The following is a 22,073-nucleotide window of genomic DNA, read 5'->3' as shown; positions in this document are numbered from 1 at the left end:
ACATCGCCGACTGATGACTAGAATATGATGCATTAGTCTGCCCTTTGTTTTCGTTAGGAAGCACAACCTAGTTACACATAGGTTGTAGGAACCACCTGCATTAGCTTTGGGCTAACCTGCATTTAGTTAGGGCATATAGGGTGTCAAAAAATTCACAATTCACTCGAATCTAAATGATCGCTCAAGAAGCTTTAATAACTAGTCCGGTCTTTTAGGTTGAGTCTACGATAGAGGTCTAGATGTCTTAGGCCTCATAACTTAGAATAGATGCGAAGAACTACGTTGCTTTGATTCTCATGGAGACGGGGATACGTAGGCTTCTTTGGATGAACATAAGACCATCCAAGGACTCGGGCTAAATCGTTTAGAGTCTTAGGATTTGTTGTGTTGTCATTGTTGTGTAATTTGTTGTATTTTCTTACTTTCATGCGCATACCTTATACCTTTAGCGGTAGCATGCATGTGTTTGTCCACCAGAACTTAGCCACCAGTTAGGCATGTCACTCATAACCTAGCTGTGCTTAGGTGACACATCCTTTATTTGATCTTTTGTGTGCTTATTATTTCATCCCCGGTCATGCATGATTAGGTAGACGTCCCCTCGGGGATATTTGTTCCCATTTCACATGAGTTGCCCAAAATTCTTTGGAGTTAATGAAAATGGCATAAGGGACCAAGTGTTTGCACTCGGACGAATTGGGGTGCTCTTCGGACCTTTTCCATTCGTAACCAGGCACGAGCCCATATATATTTTTGGTTATCCATTGCACAGAGGATTTGTTTTTGGGGTTCCATGGCCTATCCATGGATGACGACTCTGAGTTATTTTAGGTACGTTTTGGTTTGGGGATTTATCCTTAGATCAAGAGGTATCTCATTTATCGCCACTCGTGCTATGCTATGAGGGTGGCACCGTTTCGAGAGTTCCTTGGTAGAGCTCTCCTTCACATTGTGGAGATCTTCGAGGATTGCAGAGGATCTCGTGTCCTCCGCACTAGTCCTCAGGATCGGGGTCCACAGGCTGGCGACTCTGCTGGGGAGTTCTTGAAACATTGCCTAACTCTATTAATATGCAATTTTTATTAATTTTGAAGAAATTTGGGCCAAAATTGTTCTAAATGGGAACTCTATTGATAGAATCCAGGGGCACTAGATAAGTGCGTAATTAAAACGAGGGATTCACACACTGCACGGCATGCATTATCATATTTTTTATTTCTTTCATTGTATTTTATTATTGGCTCCATGGGATAGATACAATGCGTGCCTGACTGGGATGTCATTACCCTGATGGCGCTGTTGAATCTATTTCCAAGCTATGCGCCGGTGCTGCAGCCGTAAACACTAGGTGTACTTGTGTTTACAGCAGTCGATGAGCAATGAAGCATACTATGTATAACATTGGGCGTACTTTTGTTATACATAATAAATATGGTTCATACGCATAGTACCCGATAGATTGAGTCCGGAGCCCTACTTTATTTTATATATTATGTATATACTTACTGACTTAGTGAAATCCAACTAGGAAGTGCCCATGTTTATATATATTGCATTCATATAGGATCGAGCATGTGTTGCTTACACATGTGAAGCCTAGAGTTAGGAACTTTGTCCCACTTGTAGACTAGGGTAGCTTATTTTATATGGCTACAACACGGTCCTAGTACACTCATCAGTCTGTCTTGAGTCGGGATTTTCTTGACTCTGCTAGATTAGAATTAGGGCTGGTGCCCCTGGTTAGGATATATGTATATGTATATATATATCTATATCTACTGATTATATATTAGGGTTCTCCTCTTAGTTAGAGTTCCTTATTCAATTCAATCGGTTATAGCCGTTCTTTATCCAGATCTAGATCTGGTCCGTAGATTTTACTTGCCATTACCTTGGCCATGATCTGTCATTCGATCTGTTGGTCATAGGATTTGACCCGTTGTCATATGTTCTCACCTATGATCAGTCCTTCATTTGATTACCTTTCTTTGGTAACAATATTTCCTTTACCGATTATGAGCTTATCTTACCACCATTGTTCATATACCTTTATGTTGAGTTTTGGGATCCCTTTTGTAGCGTAGTCATGCTGCTTGATTTTACCTAGAACATTTTGAGCATGGCCGTGTAGACACCCCATTTTGACCGTGCCCTATACCTTCATGTTTTGTGCTTAACTTTTTCAAATCAGTGTGTTAGGACCCTAAATTACACCTTAGGCTAGCTTAGGGTCCCACCAAGGTCCCTATAAAATTTTGTCAAGATCCGACCGCGGTTGCCTATTAAACGAGACGAGGTAAGTGTCGTGTTGCAAGTTTATAAGGGTAGCGATTTAGCCAGAAAAGATGGTGCGCTGGAACCTGGAAAACCAGTTCAAATTTTTTGTAATAGGTTGTCCAGGGAGATACCGGGGGGTATACGGATTAGTGTGTAACAAAATTAGTTAGGGGAGAATCTTAGGAAGCTTGGTTAGGCTTCCTTTGATCCCAACCCTTGAGCAAAAAGGTGATTTGAAGGGTTGGGATCAAAAGAAGGAGAAGATATTTTGCAAAGATTTTTTCCCCTGTTTTCTACTTGGACCACCCCTGCAGGTTAAAAGTTGTCAAAGATTACGCTAGAGGGGGCTGTCCAAAGGAGAGGAAGGAGGCAGAATATATCATTTTTTTTAAAGACCATTTCTTTCCTGGGCCCCCCCTGTTGAGTAAAGAGTAGTCATAAATATGCCTAGAAGGGGGGCTGTTTAAGAAAAAGAAGGGGGGCGGGGGTTTAAAAATACCATTTCCTCTTTTAAAAGAAAAAAAATTAGGGTTTTGAGGGGATTCCCATTTTTTTTTCGCAAATTTCAGAGAGGGAGAGAAAAAAAAATCATCACAAACCCACCTCCCATTTCTCTGCTACTCCGGCCGAATCCCTTCCCCATTTTCTTCTTCTTCCCCAAATCCACCACCATCTCCGACCGAGCCACCACTTCCACCCAAATCAATCACCACCATTAACCTCCACCCTCCTCCTCCATCTCCATATCACCACCATCTCCTTGACCCTAACCATTTCTCCGGCCAAGCCCTTCAAACCCTCTTCCATCACTCCCATCCCCACCATCTACCTAGCCGAGCCACCACCTCTGCAACACACCTCCACCATTACCATCTCTCAGCCACCTCTCATTTCTATTTTCAAACCTAAGAAAAACCCACTTCGTTGGTTCCATTTCCCACCGGAGCTCCGACCAAACCCCTTCATCTCCCCCACCATCTAAGCCACCACAAACCCGACCACCTCCAAACAAACCCCACTCCATTTCTCCGGTCAACACTCCGGCAAGCCCCATCAGAATCCGGCTAGCCACCATTCCGGCCGGATTCATCCAATTTCCGACCCTATTTTCCATTAAAATCCCAATCCACCTCTTCATCTACCATCACTACCCTCTTCTATCGCCATCTTCCACCTATTTCTGCTAAAAGCCCATTTCAATCCACCATTTTTTCCAACCACCATTTTCTCCGGCGAAGCCATCGGAACCCATTTTCCTCCACCCATCCAAACCACCATCACCGACCCCACCTTCATCTTCTTCTATCTCCAAACCCATTCCATTGCAACCACCGCCATCTTTCTCCTCCCGGCAAACCCATTTCACCATCTTCTTCTTCACATCCCCATAAAATCCAGCCACCCCATCCCATTTTCCGGTCGGATCCTCGTAGGAATCCGACCACAATCTCCATCAAATCTGATCAAACCCACATCAATCTCCATCACACCCCCAAACCCCTTACTGCCATTGCCATCTCCATCAAAAGGCCGAGCCACCACTCCCAACCCAAATCCAGCAGGCTCCATCTCTTCTTCGCATTTCTAATCCTTGATTTGCAAGGAATTTTATCCGATTTATACCTTGGCATCCCCACGCCAAGATCCCTTGGAGCTTGGTTGGAATTCATCGAAGAAGAAGGCAGATCTGTATTTGCGTGCAAGGTTGCAGAAACCCTCGAGTTGCTGAGAGTTCCCTCGAATGAGAATCATTTAGAAAGACATCTTTCTAAGTGATTTCATCTCCTCGGCTCATAGCTCTGTTTTGGTACGATTTCATCTCCTTAGCTCATAGCTCTGTTTTGATGCATTGAACTCGTAGAAATTCTAACTTTGGTAGAGCGATTAGGGCCGGTTATGAACATGTTTATTTTATGTTGTTATATGTGTGTGAGCGCTAGAATTTCTGAGGAGAGAGATCCTAATCTGGTGTGATCGAGGTTCCAACATATTCAAACAATTACTTCAAAGTTCTGGAATGGAATCCTCATATTCTGATTTCTGATTTCCAAAGTTTTTTTTATAAGGATAGGGAATTGATAGGAAGAGTCTCAAATATAGCAGAAGCTTGTTGTCGAGTAATATTAATTTTCTCTACTCGCCTAATAGCCTCCATTTCAATTGCAAGCTTGTGTTTGTACCAAAAATGTCTCTCATTGAAGCTCAACTGCTTGATGAAACGTGTCATTGAAATTGAAAGAACTATTCTATTCAGTTGTTCAGGACAGATTCAGTAATTGAATATATTGCGGAATTGTCATCTAGTTGTGTTCGTTATAGTTTGGAAATTCTGAATTTAGTTGACTACAGCCAAGCCTTTTGTTGCTTGCTTCTCCATTATGTAAGAGCAACTTCTCTACTCATCAGTATTATTATTTCCATTAGGAGACTTTTGCATTCTAGAGTAGGTGAATACAGGTTGATGTATGTTTTGTGGATACAATAGTAGCTATAATAAGATTTTAATGGTGTCATTTAAGCAGCTAGGGTGTTTATATTGATTTGTTAATATATAATGTCCTGTTCCTAAAATGAAAATGTGAAATGAAGACCAAGAATATTATGCGTAGTCTCCATAATAATTTATTTCTTATCTTGAGTTGATTCATGATAGCTAGACTTCATTTAAATATATCTATATTCAGGTAGCTGTAGGAGAGGGTTTTGCTTTTGAATGACCATGTCAAAGTCCTTGATATTTGAGAGGGTATCCTTTAAAGAGACAATCTTGGTCTCATTAAAAGGCTCCCCTACAAGACTTTTTTTAAATCTCATAAAGTAGAGCACCCCTCTAAGCTAAGGATTTAGTATTTTAGATATCTTATCTTATCTTTGCAAGGGCGATGAAGGCGCTAGCCAAAGCCCATCCTTAGGGGACTTGCTCAATCAAAGTAGCATACCCCTCCTTTGCATATAGGAGACTTGCCCAGTCTCATCAGATGTTTACGTCATTTGTGTCTCAGAGACAAGCCTTGTCTCATATAGAGAGTTTCCCCTTTAGGAGGCTTACCTAGCCTCATGTTAGAGTCACCTCCTCTTTTAGAGCGAGTCTTTGACTTGGTAGTGTTATTAGAGGGTCTCTGACTCATTTGTACTCCCTCCTTAGTGTTATTAGTTAGGAGTTTTTCCATTAGAGACTAACTCAGTCATATAGAGCCTTCCCTGCTTGGGATCTTAGATTGTTTTCTCTGTTCTTGAGACACTAACTTTCTTGTTGTGGATTGTCTCTTAGAGACGCTTGTTGTTTGTTAGGGGTTTCCATTTTAGATTTAGGGCTTTGCCCTAGTTTGTGGTGTTACTTGCGTGTTCCCTTTAAGAGTGAAAATATTTAAAGGTCTGAAACATTGGAAAAAGCTTTAAAATCCAAAAACATTAGAAATTTGAAACTCAAAAATATTTGAAAGCTTTAAAAATATCAAAAACGTTAAAAAAAATACATTAAAAACCCTTAAATCATTTGGAGTGTTAGGTTTTAGTTAGGAGAGTTCGATTTTCAAACTACGTTGGCTTGATCCTCTTCCACGAGGTACGTAGTGCAGCTTGGGATCTTCATCCCAAGTCCAGCCAAACTTTGTAAATAAATGCTTTAACCATTTTTCTTCAAAACCTTGTTTTCAACAAGATCTTCCTCTAGAGTTAGGACTTTGTCCTAGATAGAGAGTTTTAGAGTTAGGAGTTTGTCTTTGATTTGTTGTGTGCTTGTTTGTGTTAGAGTTAGGGGTTTGTCCTAGAGTTATAAGAGCGCCTCCGTCCGGTCAGTTGGCGATCCACATCACCGACTGATGACTAGGTCTAAGATGCGTTAGTGATCCCATGGTTTTCCTTAGGACGCACAACCTAGCTACACATAGGTTGTAGGAACCACCTGCATTAGCTTAGGGCTAACCTGCATTTAGTTTAGGGCTAACCTGCATTTAGTTAGGGCATATAGGGTGTCCTGAAATCTACAATCCATTGGAATTTAAATAATCGCATAAGAAGCTTTAAGAACTAGTCCGGTCTTTTAGATCGAGTCTAAGATAAAGGTCTAGGTGTCTTAGGCATCATAGTTTAGAATAGGTGCAAAGAACTATGTTGCCTTGATTCTCGTGGAGGCGGGGATACGTAGGCTTCTTTGGATGAATATCAGATCATCTAAAGACTCGGGCCGAAGCATTAGAGTCTTAGGTTTTGTTGATAGTAGTTTAGGGCTTGTGTTTGCATATTGATGATGATTTTCGCATAGGATCATGACAGCGTGTGTTCATTTCCTTGCTTACATACTTGCTTAGTTGTAGCACTTACCTGCTTTGCTGTAGTTCTCACATGCTTAGCTATAATTCTCTATCTTTATTAGGTTTTTTTTTTTATTATCTTTTACTATCATCTATTGACGTTTGTGATGAACACATTTATGTGTGAATGATAGTATAGGAAACATGCATATTTTCATAATTAAAGCGGTGCTACTAAAGTATTTTTTGTTATTTCTGTGTTTCAGGGTTAGAATTGGGAATTCCGAGGAAAATATGCTGAGAAGAAGAAAAATCAAGGAAAAACAATTCATTTCCGAGAAAATCCGAATTTTCAATTTGGCCCACCATTCGGATGGCTCGGATTGATCTATGAAGGCAATTTAGAGGAGGGAGCGTGTTTAATTGATTGGACGGCTTAGATCAATAGTAATATGGGCATCAAGGCTTTAATATGAAGCGTATAAAATGGAAGGTTTGGATGACTCTAAAGGAAATTATTAGGTGGTGCAAGTTAATCTATATTATGGCCCATTGAAATAGATGGTTTGGATTATTCCTATACCCATGCACTTACAAGGTCTGCTACAATTTTGCATGGATTGGGTGGGCAAGAGGAAAAATATGCACGTACATGGGAAAGTTGCAACAAGTAGTGGGCTCTGCCATGTTAAAATTTTAAAGGAATTTGTCCCAACTTGAAGTAGAGACCACCATAAAGAAATCGAATGTTTTATTCCATTGAAGTTCGCCCAACACAATTGGGGCCCACCGCTTAATATCACTTGTTTCTTTTAACAGCCAAGTCGTTTCTGGGCAAGCGTTGGGTCGTATGTGGGGTCCACACACTGTGTGTATTTCTTGGAAATTTAAAAGACCTTAATGTAAAGTGGAGTTCGGCTATGGTGTGTGACCCACCAAATTCGTTTTTCTTTTTTAGCATGTATATTCATGATGGCAACAAAGAGAATGATATGAAGAATGCGCAGGCTGTTATGGCTAATATTAAATGGAAAGCTTCCATTTCCAAGAAACGAATTGAGGGATGTTGATGGCAAGCGAATCACACGTTTGGAATTGTTTTGAAAGAAATATTACGTTCCTAATTGTTATACATGCATTTGTGGGACCCACTTGAAGTTTCAAAATAGCATCCCACGGTTTTCAATTCAAAAATAGCATGTTTTATATATTATATAATGCAAATGGGACCCACTTACTAACTTGTCTTACTTGTTTGCACATTTAATATAGGTGGGGCCCACCATGAAGAAGGAGAGAAAGTTGCTAAAATCCCACCTATTTCTACGTAAGAGAAGAGGAAAAAGTCAACAAAAATGGCTCAAATTACCAAGACAAGGTACAAAGTTGCTGAAATTATACACACAAGGTGGAAGTTACTAAAATTTCAAAGATGCCAAGTTATTTTTGTGAACTTCCTTGGGGCTTGTAAATAGAAAGAGATTCCCTCCATATATGTGTGAAAAGAATAACAAAGATGGCTCCTCCTCTCTCCATCCTCTATACAATTCTCCACCATTCTCAAGCTCTCTCTCTCTTAGGTTTTCTTGTTCTCTTTCATGCTCTTTTTCTTTTCTACTCTCAACCAAGGATCAATCATCCACCATTCAAACTCAAGGTGACATTAAAGCTTGAAGGAGGAAGATTCAACCAAAGATTGGAGGAGAAAAAGAATAAGTTCTTTTTGTATTTTGTTCTATTTTCTAGTTCCAAAGTGATGTATTTTTTTTGTTTAATTTAAACTAGTGGAGAGTTTATTTTTCTTTTAGTTTTCCTTTTAAGTAATTATATGGCATCTCTTCTTTTTTTTTTCTCCTTTATTTTTGTTTTTCTTCACTTCTTCATGAGTAACTAAATCCTATTTACTTAGGGTTTAGTTGAAGCCATGGGGAATGAGAAATATTTACAATTAAATCAATCTACTCAATTGAAAAATTGTGTAGGATTTTGTGTTTGGAAAATCCCAATCATTCATGCCATTGGCTTTCCCCTTTCGTATGAGTGATTGTTGATTAACAAATATAAAGTTCTATATAATCAATGTAAATTGGAGAGTGGATTTGATTAATTACTTATAAGGAATGACATCCCTTTGATCTTATTCCTTATTGACTAGTTAATCGAATTTCCAACCCAATTCAAGAGTTGTTTTAATTAATCAATTTAATCCAAACCCATGGTGGATTCTAACCCTAAGTAATCTTTTATATTGAATTAAGGTTTTTACACTATTCCAAATTACTTTCGCAATTTTTCAATTAACTTAGGCCTTTTAGAATTTTAGTTTTCTAATTAGATTAGATAAGTAGTTAATAGAGATCATTAAAATTTGGTACACTTTGCCTAAATTAAGATTTCCAAATCAAGATCGTAGTTGAATTTGATTCTTAGATTGAATAGAATGCACGCTTATATATAGTGTTGGCTCCGAGGTCTAAGTCCACGGAAATCCTGAGTCTATTCCAGGCAACATTATATCATAGCTAGTATTCTAATCGGTAAAAGAATAGGATTGACAACTAGATTTCTCTTCCTTGAGTTCGACCCGTATTTACACGATCCGTGCACTTGCGGTTATTTAATATTTCAATCAAGTTTTTGGCGCCGCTGCCGGGGAAGAGAGTTGCATTATAATCTTAATTATTCGAAGTGTTAGATTAGTAGTTATTTTTAGTTTAGTTATATTTTTGGTTTCTTGCCTATCCATCTCTCTTACTTGGTTTTCTTGTGTTTATGAGTGAAGGTTGGGTGCGGAACTCGGCCAATCGACTAGAAAGATCAAACCGGTTAGAGACGGCGGAAGACATCGCACCAAATCCAAATCAAGTAGTCATGGCGGAAGAACAAGAGACGCCCAAGAGTTTGCGCGATCGCTTCTATCCGGCCCGAACCGCGCAACCTTCTTGCATTAGATTGCCGACTGCGCAGGGCAATAATTTTGAGCTAAAATCGCAATTTATTTCTTTGCTTCCTCGTTTTCATGGCCTCCCTTCGGAGGATGCGTATTTATTTTTGCGTGAGTTTGAAGATGTATGTGCTTTGATTAAGTTGCAACAACTTACCGATGATGCGGTAAAGTTGCGGTTTATTACGTTTTCACTCAAGGATGGAGCTAAAAAGTGGCTCTATGGCTTACCAACGAACTCCATCACCACTTGGGAGGAGTTCGCCGTCGCTTTCCTAAAAAAGTTTTTTCCATTACATAAAACTAATAAGCTTAGGAACGATATTTTACAATTCAAACAAAAGCCATTAGAGTCATTTTCTAAGTTTATGGAGAGGTTGAAAGACCTACTCCAAGAGTGTCCTCACCATGGAATTGATTTGTGGCACTTATGCCAAATTGTTTATGAGGGCATAGATTACCAAACAAAGCAACTTCTTGAATCCATGTGTCCTAACGGTTTTACATCTTTCACGGATGAGGCCGCGGCATGGAACTTCTTACTTGATTTGGCAGAAAAAACAAGAGAGTGGGAATCCACTCAAGACGGTGAGAGAGCCACTTCAAGTAAGGGATTTCTAATAGAGGGTGCCGTGGCAAAAGAGGCCCATCTTGATAGCCTAATCAAAAGGCTAGAAGCCATAGTTGTCAAAGGACCTTCACAGGTCCATCAAATTGCACATAGTGTTCCTATGTGCAATTGGTGTCAAGCCACGGACCATGTCATGGAAGAGTGCCCAACTCTTGCTAAATTTGGTAATTCTAATGAAAATGCAAGTGCCATGTTTTTAAATAATCCATATAGTAGCACTTATAATCCGGGATGGAGGAATCATCCTAACTTTTCTTGGAATCAAGGGAATTATCAAGGAGGGCCATCAAATTTCCAAGGTCAAGGCCAATTTGTCCAACCTAGGCCCACCTTCCCTTCTATGCATGTTCGACCACCCCTAACCACACCTCCACCTTTTCAAAACCCAATTTTAAATAATGTTTCAAATCAGCAACCACCGGGTTTTCAAAAACAAGGGGAGTCGGCACGCATAGCTTCCTTAGAAAAGAGCATAGAACTTCTCACTAGCACTTTCATGACAAGCCAACACAATATGGAGAAGCAAATCTCCCAACTTGCCATGGCTTTGCATGAAAGGGAAAAGGGGAAGATGCCAAGTCAACCCGTTCCTAATCCAAGGAACGTGAATATGAATGTGAATCAACAGGTACCGCAAAATCAGTTGAATGTCATTCAACCAATTCTGCCGCTGCAAGAGCCCTCCAATGAATGTAATGTCGTATATGCTTTAAGGAGTGGTAAAGATTACCACAATGAGGAGGTCAGATCTGAACCTTCTATAGATCCACAAGATACATCCAAAGAGGTAGGAAAAGACTCCCCTGCAACAGGGTCGATTGTGGAACCCAAACAGGTAAGTGAAGAGCAGGCAGTTTCTCCACCTGCAAAGGAGTATGTGCCTAAAGCTCCTTTTCCAAGGAGACTTGCTAATAATAAAAAGGTGGATGCCATGGATAAAATATTAAATGTGTTTAAACAAGTGCAAATTAATATTCCTTTATTAGATGCGATTTCCCAAGTCCCTACTTATGCCAAAGTGTTGAAAGATTTGTGCACACAAAAGCGCACAACTAATGTGCCCAAGAAGGCTTTCTTGGCCGCAAATATAAGTTCCATTTTATCTCAACAGATGGTGGCTAAGTATAAGGACCCGGGATGTCCCACTATTTCTTGCACTATTGGTAACACTAAAATTGAGCATGCTCTTTTAGATTTGGGTGCTAGTGTGAACCTCTTGCCATTTTCTGTATATATGCAATTAGGACTAGGAGACCTCAAACCAACCACCGTCACTCTCCAATTGGCGGATAGATCCATAAAGACACCTAAAGGGATGGTTGAGGATGTGTTAATTAAAGTAGGAGATTTTCTTTTTCCAGTCGATTTTATCGTGTTAGATACGGAACCTGTTGCTAATATCAAGGATCAAATCCCTATCATTCTTGGGAGGCCTTTCCTTGCTACTAGCAATGCTCTCATTAACTGTAGAAATGGCCTAATGAAACTCTCCTTTGGTAATACTTCAGTAGATTTTAATGTTTTTAGATTAGGTAAGCAACCCAATTTTCATGAAGATATTAATATGTTGCATGCCTTTCCTGAAGATGTTATGACTAATTTTGAAATCAACTTTGATGCAGGTTATCAAGAATGCTTGGATGCACTAGGAGATGATGGAGGAGATGATTTCTTTTCCAAAGCTTTTGCCATTCGAAACGTAGAGCCGGTGGGACCACTAGCCACATCGCTTCCAAAGCTTTCCATTGAAGAGGCCCCACAGCTAGACTTGAAGCCGCTTCCCTCTACTTTACGTTATGCTTTTCTTGGTGATAATTGTACTTTGCCTGTAATAATTGCTGCGGATCTAACCTCCACTCAAGAGGAGGAACTCATTAAATTGCTAAAAGATAACAAGGAAGCCATAGGTTGGACAATGGCCGACATCAAAGGAATTAGCCCTTCGATTGTGCAACACCACATCAACCTCATTGAGGGTTCCAAACCTTCAAGGGAACCTCAAAGAAGGGCTAATCCTGTGATGAAGGAAGCCATCCAAAAAGAAATTTTAAAATGGTTAGATAACGGGATCATATATCCCATATCGGATAGCCAATGGGTGAGTCCCGTTCAAGTAGTGCCTAAGAAGTCGGGAGTCACAGTTATACAATCTGCCACCAATGAACTCATTCCTACTCGTATTCAAACGGGGTGGCGGGTTTGTATTGACTACCGAAAGCTTAATGCCGCTACTTGGAAGGATCACTTTCCTTTGCCTTTTATTGATCAAATGTTAGAAAGGTTAGCGGGTCGTGAGTATTATTGCTTTCTTGATGGATATTCCGGTTATAACCAAATTCCCATAGCTCCTGAAGATCAAGAGAAAACGACCTTCACATGCCCCTTTGGAACGTTTGCTTATAGACGCATGCCTTTTGGGTTATGCAATGCACCGGCAACTTTCCAAAGATGCATGATGAGTATCTTTTCTGACATGGTGGAGACCTTCTTAGAGGTTTTTATGGATGATTTTTCTATTCATGGCTCCACCTATGCTGAATGTTTACATCACTTAAAATTGGTCTTAGAAAGGAGTAGAGAAAAGAACCTTGTCCTCAATTGGGAAAAGTGTCACTTTATGGTAAAAGAGGGCATCGTTCTAGGACATGTGATTTCTAAAGAGGGAATTAAGGTTGATAGAGCCAAGGTGGATCTCATTGTCCATCTTCCACCGCCCAAAAGTGTGAAGGATATTCGATCATTTTTAGGCCATGCGGGCTTTTACCGGCGTTTTATAAAAGATTTTTCTAAAAATGCTAGGCCTCTAACCAACTTGTTAGCAAAAGATCAAAAATTTGAGTTTTCCAAAGAGTGCTTCGATTCGTTTGAGTGTTTAAAAAATGAGTTAACTACGGCTCCCATCATTCAAGCACCAAATTGGGCCGAACCGTTTGAAATTATGTGTGATGCTTCTGACTTTGCCATAGGAGCCGTTTTGGGCCAAAGATTCAATAAATTACCGCATGTCATCTATTATGCAAGTAAGACTCTCAATGATGCACAACTCAACTACACCACTACGGAAAAAGAATTTCTAGCGGTTGTGTTTGCATTAGAAAAATTTAGGTCCTACTTGATTGGATCGCATGTGATAATTTATACCGACCATTCGGCAATCAAGTATCTCGTTGGAAAGAAGGATGCTAAAGCTCGCCTCATTCGGTGGGTTTTACTTCTTCAGGAGTTTGATTTGGAGATTAGAGATAAAAAGGGTACGGAAAACTTGGTTGCCGATCACTTGTCTAGACTTCCTAATGCAAAGAATGACGAAGGTCCAATTAATGAAAACTTCCCTGATGAGCAATTATTTGCTATTTCTAGTGAGCCATGGTATGCAGATATTGTGAATTACTTGGTTACAGGTGCTACACCGGATCATTGGTCCAACCAAGACAAATACCGGTTTCACTCACAGGTAAAGTATTTCTTTTGGGATGATCCCTATTTGTTCAAAACTTGTTCGGATCAAATTGTCCGACGATGTGTGTCCGATCATGAGCACCAATCGATTCTATCTTTTTGCCATGATCAAGCCTGTGGTGGCCACTTTAGTGCAAAGAAAACTGCGCACAAAGTTTTACAATGTGGTTTCTATTGGCCTAGTCTTTTTAGGGATTCTTTTGATTTTTGTAAAGCTTGTAGGTCATGTCAATCCTTAGGAAGAGTTACTAAGCGAAATATGATGCCCCTCAACCCGATCTTAGTGGTAGAAATCTTCGATGTGTGGGGTATTGATTTTATGGGTCCGTTTCCCAATTCTTTTGGCAACTTGTATATTTTGTTAGGAGTAGATTATGTTTCAAAATGGATTGAAGCCATTGCTTGCAAATCCAATGACCACAAGGTGGTGGTCAAGTTTTTGAAAGAAAACATCCTCTCGCGCTTTGGTACTCCTCGTGCGATCATTAGTGATAGGGGTAAACACTTTTGTAATAGACCTTTTGAAGCTCTTGTGAAGAAATATGGTATTACTCATAAATTGTCTACACCTTATCACCCACAAACGAGTGGCCAAGTGGAGGTTTCAAATAGGCAAATTAAGCAAATTTTGGAGAAGACAGTAAATCCAAACCGCAAAGATTGGTCCATTAGATTAGTGGATGCCTTGTGGGCTCATAGGACGGCATTCAAGACTGATCTTGGTCAGTCTCCTTACCGCCTTGTGTATGGCAAAGCTTGTCACCTCCCGGTTGAATTGGAACATAAAGCTTTTTGGGCTATTAAGAAACTAAACTTTGATTTGTCTTCTGCAGGTGTTCAAAGGCGATTACAACTTTCTGAATTGGAGGAGTTGCGCAATGAAGCGTATGAGAATGCAAAGATCTATAAAGAGAAGACAAAAGCTTTTCATGACAAACATATTTTGAGAAAATCGTTTCAAGAGGGCGAAAAAGTGCTTCTCTACAATTCAAGATTGCATATCTTTCCAGGTAAGTTAAGATCCCGTTGGGATGGACCATATGTGGTTAACAAAGTTTTCTCCCATGGTGCGGTCGAGGTTCTAAATCCCAGCAATGGTGAGATTTTTAAAGTTAATGGTCAACGTTTAAAGCCGTTCATTGAGTTGTCACAGCCGAATATGGAAGAAGTCATGGATCTCCATGAACCTTCCTATTCCAATTCTACTTAAGAAAATACGGTACGTACCCTCCTTTCTATTTTTAGTCCTCATATTTTTGTTTCTATTTTTAATGCCTTGAGGACAATGCATAAATCAAGTATGGGGGAGTAGCTTTTGGAAACTTTCTTTTCTAATCTTTTCTATAGTTAAAGTTAGAAATTTTCTTTTCCTTTTGTTTTTGGTAATTTTTCAAATTAGAAAGAACTTGTATTCTTAAAAAGAAAGTTGTTTTCCTATTTTAAGAAAGAAAGTTTGTGGATATTTTAATTTTGGAATTTAAAAAATTAGAAAGAATACTTTCCTTTCTTAGTTTTATTTTCTTTTGGAATCTTTCTTTTAAAAGGATTTGAATAAGAAATAGAAATAGAAACTTGCTTTTTATATGGTATGGATAAAAAGGAAAGAAAGGTTGAAACAAAAGAAAGAAAGAATGATTTTTAGAAAGTTTGCTTCTTGATTATAGTTTTGATTTGTAGCCTTTTTGACTTGAGCTATTAAGTCTGAAGGGTTTTTATGCCTAGTTCCTTAAAGCCAACTGGCTTGAGAGCAACTGACTGAAAACTACATACATGGGTCAATTAGAAAGCTTAATAAATCAAAGCATTGCACATAATCAAAGGTAAAGCTTGAACTCATATGCATCAATGTCTATGACATATGCAAATCAAAGATTAGTCGGACACTGCTTAGTAGCCTGGGTGTCTGGTGCATGCCCTGCATGTCATTCACGCCAAAAGCAGTAGAGGATTACAAAAAAAAAAATGAGTTCTATTCTTAGAAACTATGGGAAAAGTTGAAAGTATGGTGGACCATATAAATTTGTAAGTTTTCTACGAAGTTTCCGAATCAAATTTCTTTTATGGTACGATTACATCAGAGGCAAGTTTAAGGGAGCAAAGTAGGACAAATTCAAAAGAGGATTCCTTAATTAAAATATTTTTCAAATTTTTCTGACTTGGGATAGGATGCAAAGTTTAAGTATATAGGTATTCTTGTTCTTCTATTTTGAGTAATTTATCAAACAAATAAAAAGGATTAGAAATTTTTAGCTTTATTCTATAGGGAGATTTGGAAAGAAAAGTTTATTTTTAGAATTTTGTGTGTATATTCACTGCAAACACTCACGAGACAAAACTCGTCCACTAGGGTAACCTAGGGGTTTAAAGGCTTGTTGCACGTGCTAAGTGCAATCGTGATTCCTACGAAAGTGAGTTAGGATTTTATTTTGTTTCTATTTTTCTTTATTTTTCTTCTTGTTTGCTTGAGGGCAAGCAAAGTTCAAGTATGGGGGAATTTGATGAACACATTTATGTGTGAATGATAGTATAGGAAACATGCATATTTTCATAATTAAAGCGGTGCTACTAAAGTATTTTTTGTTATTTCTGTGTTTCAGGGTTAGAATTGGGAATTCCGAGGAAAATATGCTGAGAAGAAGAAAAATCAAGGAAAAACAATTCATTTCCGAGAAAATCCGAATTTTCAATTTGGCCCACCATTCGGATGGCTCGGATTGATCTATGAAGGCAATTTAGAGGAGGGAGCGTGTTTAATTGATTGGACGGCTTAGATCAATAGTAATATGGGCATCAAGGCTTTAATATGAAGCGTATAAAATGGAAGGTTTGGATGACTCTAAAGGAAATTATTAGGTGGTGCAAGTTAATCTATATTATGGCCCATTGAAATAGATGGTTTGGATTATTCCTATACCCATGCACTTACAAGGTCTGCTACAATTTTGCATGGATTGGGTGGGCAAGAGGAAAAATATGCACGTACATGGGAAAGTTGCAACAAGTAGTGGGCTCTGCCATGTTAAAATTTTAAAGGAATTTGTCCCAACTTGAAGTAGAGACCACCATAAAGAAATCGAATGTTTTATTCCATTGAAGTTCGCCCAACACAATTGGGGCCCACCGCTTAATATCACTTGTTTCTTTTAACAGCCAAGTCGTTTCTGGGCAAGCGTTGGGTCGTATGTGGGGTCCACACACTGTGTGTATTTCTTGGAAATTTAAAAGACCTTAATGTAAAGTGGAGTTCGGCTATGGTGTGTGACCCACCAAATTCGTTTTTCTTTTTTAGCATGTATATTCATGATGGCAACAAAGAGAATGATATGAAGAATGCGCAGGCTGTTATGGCTAATATTAAATGGAAAGCTTCCATTTCCAAGAAACGAATTGAGGGATGTTGATGGCAAGCGAATCACACGTTTGGAATTGTTTTGAAAGAAATATTACGTTCCTAATTGTTATACATGCATTTGTGGGACCCACTTGAAGTTTCAAAATAGCATCCCACGGTTTTCAATTCAAAAATAGCATGTTTTATATATTATATAATGCAAATGGGACCCACTTACTAACTTGTCTTACTTGTTTGCACATTTAATATAGGTGGGGCCCACCATGAAGAAGGAGAGAAAGTTGCTAAAATCCCACCTATTTCTACGTAAGAGAAGAGGAAAAAGTCAACAAAAATGGCTCAAATTACCAAGACAAGGTACAAAGTTGCTGAAATTATACACACAAGGTGGAAGTTACTAAAATTTCAAAGATGCCAAGTTATTTTTGTGAACTTCCTTGGGGCTTGTAAATAGAAAGAGATTCCCTCCATATATGTGTGAAAAGAATAACAAAGATGGCTCCTCCTCTCTCCATCCTCTATACAATTCTCCACCATTCTCAAGCTCTCTCTCTCTTAGGTTTTCTTGTTCTCTTTCATGCTCTTTTTCTTTTCTACTCTCAACCAAGGATCAATCATCCACCATTCAAACTCAAGGTGACATTAAAGCTTGAAGGAGGAAGATTCAACCAAAGATTGGAGGAGAAAAAGAATAAGTTCTTTTTGTATTTTGTTCTATTTTCTAGTTCCAAAGTGATGTATTTTTTTTGTTTAATTTAAACTAGTGGAGAGTTTATTTTTCTTTTAGTTTTCCTTTTAAGTAATTATATGGCATCTCTTCTTTTTTTTTTCTCCTTTATTTTTGTTTTTCTTCACTTCTTCATGAGTAACTAAATCCTATTTACTTAGGGTTTAGTTGAAGCCATGGGGAATGAGAAATATTTACAATTAAATCAATCTACTCAATTGAAAAATTGTGTAGGATTTTGTGTTTGGAAAATCCCAATCATTCATGCCATTGGCTTTCCCCTTTCGTATGAGTGATTGTTGATTAACAAATATAAAGTTCTATATAATCAATGTAAATTGGAGAGTGGATTTGATTAATTACTTATAAGGAATGACATCCCTTTGATCTTATTCCTTATTGACTAGTTAATCGAATTTCCAACCCAATTCAAGAGTTGTTTTAATTAATCAATTTAATCCAAACCCATGGTGGATTCTAACCCTAAGTAATCTTTTATATTGAATTAAGGTTTTTACACTATTCCAAATTACTTTCGCAATTTTTCAATTAACTTAGGCCTTTTAGAATTTTAGTTTTCTAATTAGATTAGATAAGTAGTTAATAGAGATCATTAAAATTTGGTACACTTTGCCTAAATTAAGATTTCCAAATCAAGATCGTAGTTGAATTTGATTCTTAGATTGAATAGAATGCACGCTTATATATAGTGTTGGCTCCGAGGTCTAAGTCCACGGAAATCCTGAGTCTATTCCAGGCAACATTATATCATAGCTAGTATTCTAATCGGTAAAAGAATAGGATTGACAACTAGATTTCTCTTCCTTGAGTTCGACCCGTATTTACACGATCCGTGCACTTGCGGTTATTTAATATTTCAATCAGTTTGCTCATTGCCCAGGTTTATCTTCTTAGCTGTAACACTTTACTGAATTACTGCATTTTCTATCTGTCATTTACTGTTTTCTAGATGGGATGTGTTAGGATTTTATATTAGGCGCTATGTATTCGCCCCATTGTAAATAGGCGCTATGTGCACGGCGTAGGTTTTTATTTCATTATTCTGTTATTTACCTGGCATTTTGTTTATTCCTTATTTCATTTACTATTCATGATTAACTGTTAAATTTAGATTTCCTTTCCTGTACAGACTTATACCTGTAGCTGTAGCATGCATGTGTTCGTCCACCAGAGCTTAGACATCTATTAGGCATGTCACTAGTAACCTAGCTATTCTTATGTGACATTTATTTCGGTTTTTTTTGTGTGTGCTTATTTTCATCTCCGAGACATGCATGATTAGATAGACGTTTTCTCGGAGATGCGTGTTCCCATTTCACATGATTTTCGCCTAAAACTCTTCAAGGTTAATAATAAATGGCATAAGAGACCAAGTGTTCGCACTCGGGCGAATCGGGGGTGCTCTTCGGACCTTCTCCATTCGTCATCAGGCACGGACCTTCTGTATCTTTGGTTATCTGTTGCAAGCAGAGCATTTGTTTTTAGTTCCATGGCGTATCCATTGATGGCCACTCTGAGTTTATTTTACGTACATCTTGGTTCGGAGATCTATCCCTGGATCAAGATGTATCTCTTTCTTTTTATATTGCCACTCATGCTATGCTATGAGGGTGGCACCGTTTCGAGAGTTCCTTTGTAGAGCTCTCCTTCACGTTGTGGAGATCTTAGAGGATTGCAGGAGGGATCTCGCGTCCCTCGGCACTGGTCCTCTCAAGATCGGGATCCACAGGCTGGCGACTCTGCTGGGGAGTTCTTGAAACATTGCCTAACTCTTTAAAAATGCCATTTTTACTACTTTGGAGAAATTTGAGTTAAAATCATTTAAAATAGGAACTCTATCGTTAGAATCCAGGGGCACCAGATAGGTGCGTAATTAAAACAAGGGATTCACACACTACACATCATGCATTATCATATTTTTTATTTCTTTCATTGTTTTTCATTATTGGCTCCACGGGATAGATTCAATGCGTGCCCGACTGGGATGTCATTACCCTGATGGTACTGTTGAATCTATTTCCAAGCTATGCGCCGGTGCTGCAGCCGTAAACACTAGGTGTACTTGTGTTTACAGCAGCCGATGAGAAATGAAGCATACTATGTATAACACTAGGTGTACTTGTGTTATACATATTAAGTATTATTCATACGCACAGTACCCGATAGATTGAGTCCGGAGCCCTACTTTGTTTTATATATTATGTATATACTTACTGACTTCGTGAAACCCAACTAGGAAGTACCCGTGTTTATATAAGTATATTGCATCCATATAAGGGTCGAACATGTGTTGCTTACACACGTAAAGCTTAGAGTTAGGAGCTTTGTCCCATTTGTAGACTAGAGTAGCTCATTTTACATGGCTACGACACGGTCCTAGTACACTCACCAGTCTGTCTTGAGTCGAGACTTCCTTGACTCCGTTAGATTAGAATTAGGGCTGATGCCCCTGGTTAGGATATGTGTATGTATATATACCTATATATACTGATCATGTATATTAGGGTTCTCCTCTTAGTTAGAGTTCCTTATTCATTTCAATTGGTTATATCCATTCTCTGTTCAGATCTAGATCTAGTCAGTGGCTTTTGCTTGCCATCTCTTTGGCCGGGTTTTGTCCTTTGATCTATTGATTACAGGATTTGACCTGTTGTCATATATGTTCTCACCTTTGGTCGGTCATTCATTTGGTCACCTTTCTCTGGTAACCATATTCCGAGCTTATCTTACCACCGTTATTCATGTACCTTTGGTTGAGTTGTAGGAATCGTTTCTAGCGTTGTCATGCTGCCGGATTTTGTCCAGAATATTTTGAGCATGACCGCTATCATTTAGAGTTAGTTAAACCATGAGTTTACCTTACCTTGACTTTCTTGTATAGTCATTATGCTATCGAATTTTTCGCAGAATATTTTGAGCATGACCGCTATCCTTTAGAGTTAGTCAAACCATGAGTTTACCTTACTTCGACCTTCTTGTATAGCTGTTATGCTGCCGGATTTTACCTGGAATATTTTGAGCATGACTGTTATTCTCCAAAGTCAGGGATAAACCATGAGTTTGTTGTATCGTGATCCTTTTGTTTATTCCTATTTATCCATTTGTGGATTATCATCAGATTCTTGACTTTGGTCATAATCTATTTTTTTGATCTTTTGTACATATAATTGATTCATATTTTTCATCATGGATTTACCTTTCTTATATCATGATCATTGATGGATTAGCTAAATCTTGCCTGTCTATCACAAGTGCAAGATTATTGCTGAGGTCCAAACTCATTTAGATTAGGGGTGTTTATCATTCCTAGTTTTTTCATACCTCAAAAGAGAGCAGCCATATATCAAAAAGGACTTAAAGGGATAAATTGAAGATTCCTTGAAATCTTGTTGGTATAGGTCATGTTATCAATGCCTACCTTTTTTTGACCTTCGTAGATTGACTTATCTGTTTTGTAATTCAAACATGTTCGGGATTGTTTTTTTTGTCTCTATTTGTATAAGATATTTTATCCCCGTTATCATCCATTTAACCTAGTGTTTAACCTCCATTTCAGGATTCTAAAGAGTGCATATCACTGTTCCTAAAAAGACAATCCTAGCCAAACCTGCTTGGTCTAGACCATCTTCGGTATCTAGACTCAGTTGATCCTCCCATTACATCGAGAATACCTTTACTCTCTTTGTCTGAGTTGTCTGAATTACCAGAGGTTCATTCAATGGCTGATCCAGTTGATCCTATGATAGCCATTCAAGAGATGTTGAGAAATCTTACTCCCGACATGGCGAGCATGAAAGAAGAGATGACCCACTTAAAAGTTCAAAGTACTGACAAGGCCCCCAATTCTAGAGGGCCAATACCCCAATTTCCTCAAGTTGCGTCTCCAGATTCGAACAGACCAACCGTTTAACCATTTGAAATCAATTTAGAGGATGGGCAATATGCTGAAGAATATTGTGTACCTATGGTCAGTAAAGAGAAAGGGATGTATGACAAGTTAGAGAAGGAGATGTACAACAAGTTCAGAAAGTTGGCTCAAGATGTAGAGAATATGAAATTTCAGGGGCCAAAGAAGTTCGACATTTCTGAGTTTATGATACCTCCTGAGACTATTCTGCCACCTAAATTCAAAACCTCTAACTATGATAAATATGATGGGACTGGGTGTCCTCGGAGTCATGTAGGATGGTTCATAAAGCTTTCCCAACAACATGGACTCAACCCCGAGCAGATGGCACAACTATTCCCTGTGTCCCTTGTGGGAATCACAAAACAATGGTTCTTACGCCTGAAACCAGAAGAAGTCAGAACTATGGAGGCCATAGCAAACAAACTTTTAGAACAATTTTCGATGGAGGACGGAATAGAGGTTACGAAGAGGGATTTGAAGTAGTTGAAACAAGGTCCGC

The 22,073-nt window shown here is 38.7% G+C and overlaps 1 protein-coding gene across 1 annotated transcript; it reads left to right on the top strand.

Moving 5' to 3' along the window:
* The first annotated feature begins 10,715 nt into the window (after positions 1 to 10,715).
* On the top strand, positions 10,716 to 21,574 carry LOC143852393 (uncharacterized). Its single transcript, XM_077361774.1, has 2 exons — positions 10,716 to 11,913; positions 21,372 to 21,574. The coding sequence occupies exons 1-2, from the start codon at positions 10,716 to 10,718 to the stop codon at positions 21,572 to 21,574; spliced, it is 1,401 nt and encodes a 466-aa protein (XP_077217889.1).
* Positions 21,575 to 22,073: the final 499 nt, after the last annotated feature.

This window comes from Tasmannia lanceolata, unplaced genomic scaffold (assembly GCF_043159265.1).
Source record: "Tasmannia lanceolata isolate RefF3 unplaced genomic scaffold, GAP_Taslan_0.1 ptg000019l, whole genome shotgun sequence".
NCBI lineage: Eukaryota > Viridiplantae > Streptophyta > Magnoliopsida > Canellales > Winteraceae > Tasmannia > Tasmannia lanceolata.
Note: the sequence above shows the minus strand (reverse complement) of the source record. Positions and strands in the feature narration are given on the sequence as shown.

Bases quoted from the DNA above. Each gene is read 5' to 3' on its own strand.
- LOC143852393 (XM_077361774.1), top strand. From the start codon at position 10,716: ATGAATGTGAATCAACAGGTACCGCAAAATCAGTTGAATGTCATTCAA. The intron at 11,914-21,371 runs GTGATAATTGTA...CTGAATTACCAG, and splicing joins TTTACGTTATGCTTTTCTTG to AGGTTCATTCAATGGCTGAT.